General features: G+C 50.8%; 1 protein-coding gene across 1 annotated transcript in view; it reads left to right on the plus strand.

The window, feature by feature from the left end:
* The window catches only part of Tab1 (TGF-beta activated kinase 1 (MAP3K7) binding protein 1), a 28,998-nt gene that overhangs the window by 17,125 nt on the left and 10,177 nt on the right, over positions 1-1,696 (plus strand). Inside the window, exon 5 of the mRNA XM_021216876.2 lies at positions 593-731. Coding sequence (XP_021072535.1) covers positions 593-731 — 139 coding nt within the window. The remainder of the gene's footprint in view (positions 1-592; positions 732-1,696) is intronic.

Genomic DNA, 1,696 nt, shown 5'->3' on the forward strand with positions numbered 1-1,696 from the left:
TTTCCATACTAGTCCTGCCGGGTGCCAGAGGTAACCAACTTTCCATACTAGTCCTGCCGGGTGCCAGAGGTAACCAACTTTCCATACTAGTCCTGTCGGGTGCCAGAGGTAATCACCTGCTGTATTAGAACTGATAGATGCCAGAGGTAATCACCTGCCTGTACTAGTCCTGCTGGGTGCCAGCACTAACCTCTGTGTAAGCAAGGCCTGAAGCAGGACTCAAGAGGCAGCATCCTGTAGGCAGGCTGGGGTGGCAGTGGGTTTATTCCTGTAGACTCCAACCCAGCAGTGGGCAGCTTTTCTTGGAGCTCATCCTTAGATGACAGGGATAGGTGGAGGGAAAGACCTTTCCATGCTCTATGGTCTGGTTCAGTCCAGAGCCAGGGTCACTTTCAGGCTGCCCCTAGTTAAAGCAATACTGACCTTCCCAGGGCATCCTGCAGGTGTGCAGCCTGGCCACATCTATGCTGGTCATCTGCTGGCTTGGCTGCTCAGGGGCCTTGCATGCTTTATTTATCCCAAGGGAAGGAGAGGTTGCTAAGGTGGCCCTCAAGCACCTGTGCTCCTCTGATCTCTTGATGATGGCTTGCAGGGTGTGCCCCAGCACCAGCTGCCACCTCAGTACCAGAAGATCCTTGAGAGACTCAAGGCCCTGGAGAGGGAGATTTCAGGAGGGGCCATGGCCGTCGTGGCAGTCCTTCTGAACAACAAGCTCTACGTTGCCAATGTCGGTGAGCTGCCCACCCACCCCACACCAGCATGCTTTCTGTCTGTGTGCACCCCGAGCTTCCCAGCATGACTGGGCCTGTTCCTCCTCATTCTGTTGTCTATCAGTCCCAGGTGGAAGGGCAGCAGGGAGGCAAGGTGTGCTGCAGCCATCCTTTCCCTTCTAAGTTATTTTATGTGTATAGGTGGTTCGCCTATGTGTGTTATCTCTACCTGTGTGTGTGCCTGGTGCTTGCAGAGGCATCCGATTCCCCGGTACGGGAGTTACAGACTTTGTGGACCACCACATGGGTCCTGGGAATAGAACTGTATCCCCCGGAAGAGCAGCCAGTGCTCTTAACTGCTGAGCCGTCTTTGTAGAGGTCTCTGCACACAGCAGGGCTGTCCTGTGAGGCAAGAAGAAAACCCAGCTCAAAATGACTTAGAAGCTGGTCTTGGCTGAATTCTAGAGCAGCAGTTCTTGACTCCTCTGGAGGTTGAATGGCCTTTTCACAGGGGTCACCTAAGACCATCAGAAAACATGGATACTTATATTATGATTCATAACAGTAGCAAAATCACAGTTATGAGGTTGCAACACAAATACTTTTATGGTGGGGGGCTCCACATGAGGCACTATATTAAGGAGCAGGAGCATTAGGGAGGTTGAGACCCACTGGTCTAGAGTCTGACAGCAGGCAGTTTTATTTTAGGCTTCTAATACAATTTGGAATTAGTTTCCAGGTATCACATAGTTCTGTGGGCACAGTAAGGCATAATTACATCAAGATTCTATTTTCTTTCCTTTTCCTTTTTGAGACAAGGTCTCTGCATAGCTCTGGCTGTCCTGGAACTCACTCTTTTTTCTTTTTTCTTTTTTTTTTTTTTTGGTTTTCGAGACAGGGTTTCTCTGTGTAGCCCTGGCTGTCCTGGAACTCACTGTGTAGACCAGGCTGGCCTCGAACTCAGAAATCCGCCTGCCTCTGCCTCC

Source organism: Mus pahari, chromosome 17, assembly GCF_900095145.1.
Source record: "Mus pahari chromosome 17, PAHARI_EIJ_v1.1, whole genome shotgun sequence".
In the NCBI taxonomy this organism is placed as follows: domain Eukaryota; kingdom Metazoa; phylum Chordata; class Mammalia; order Rodentia; family Muridae; genus Mus; species Mus pahari.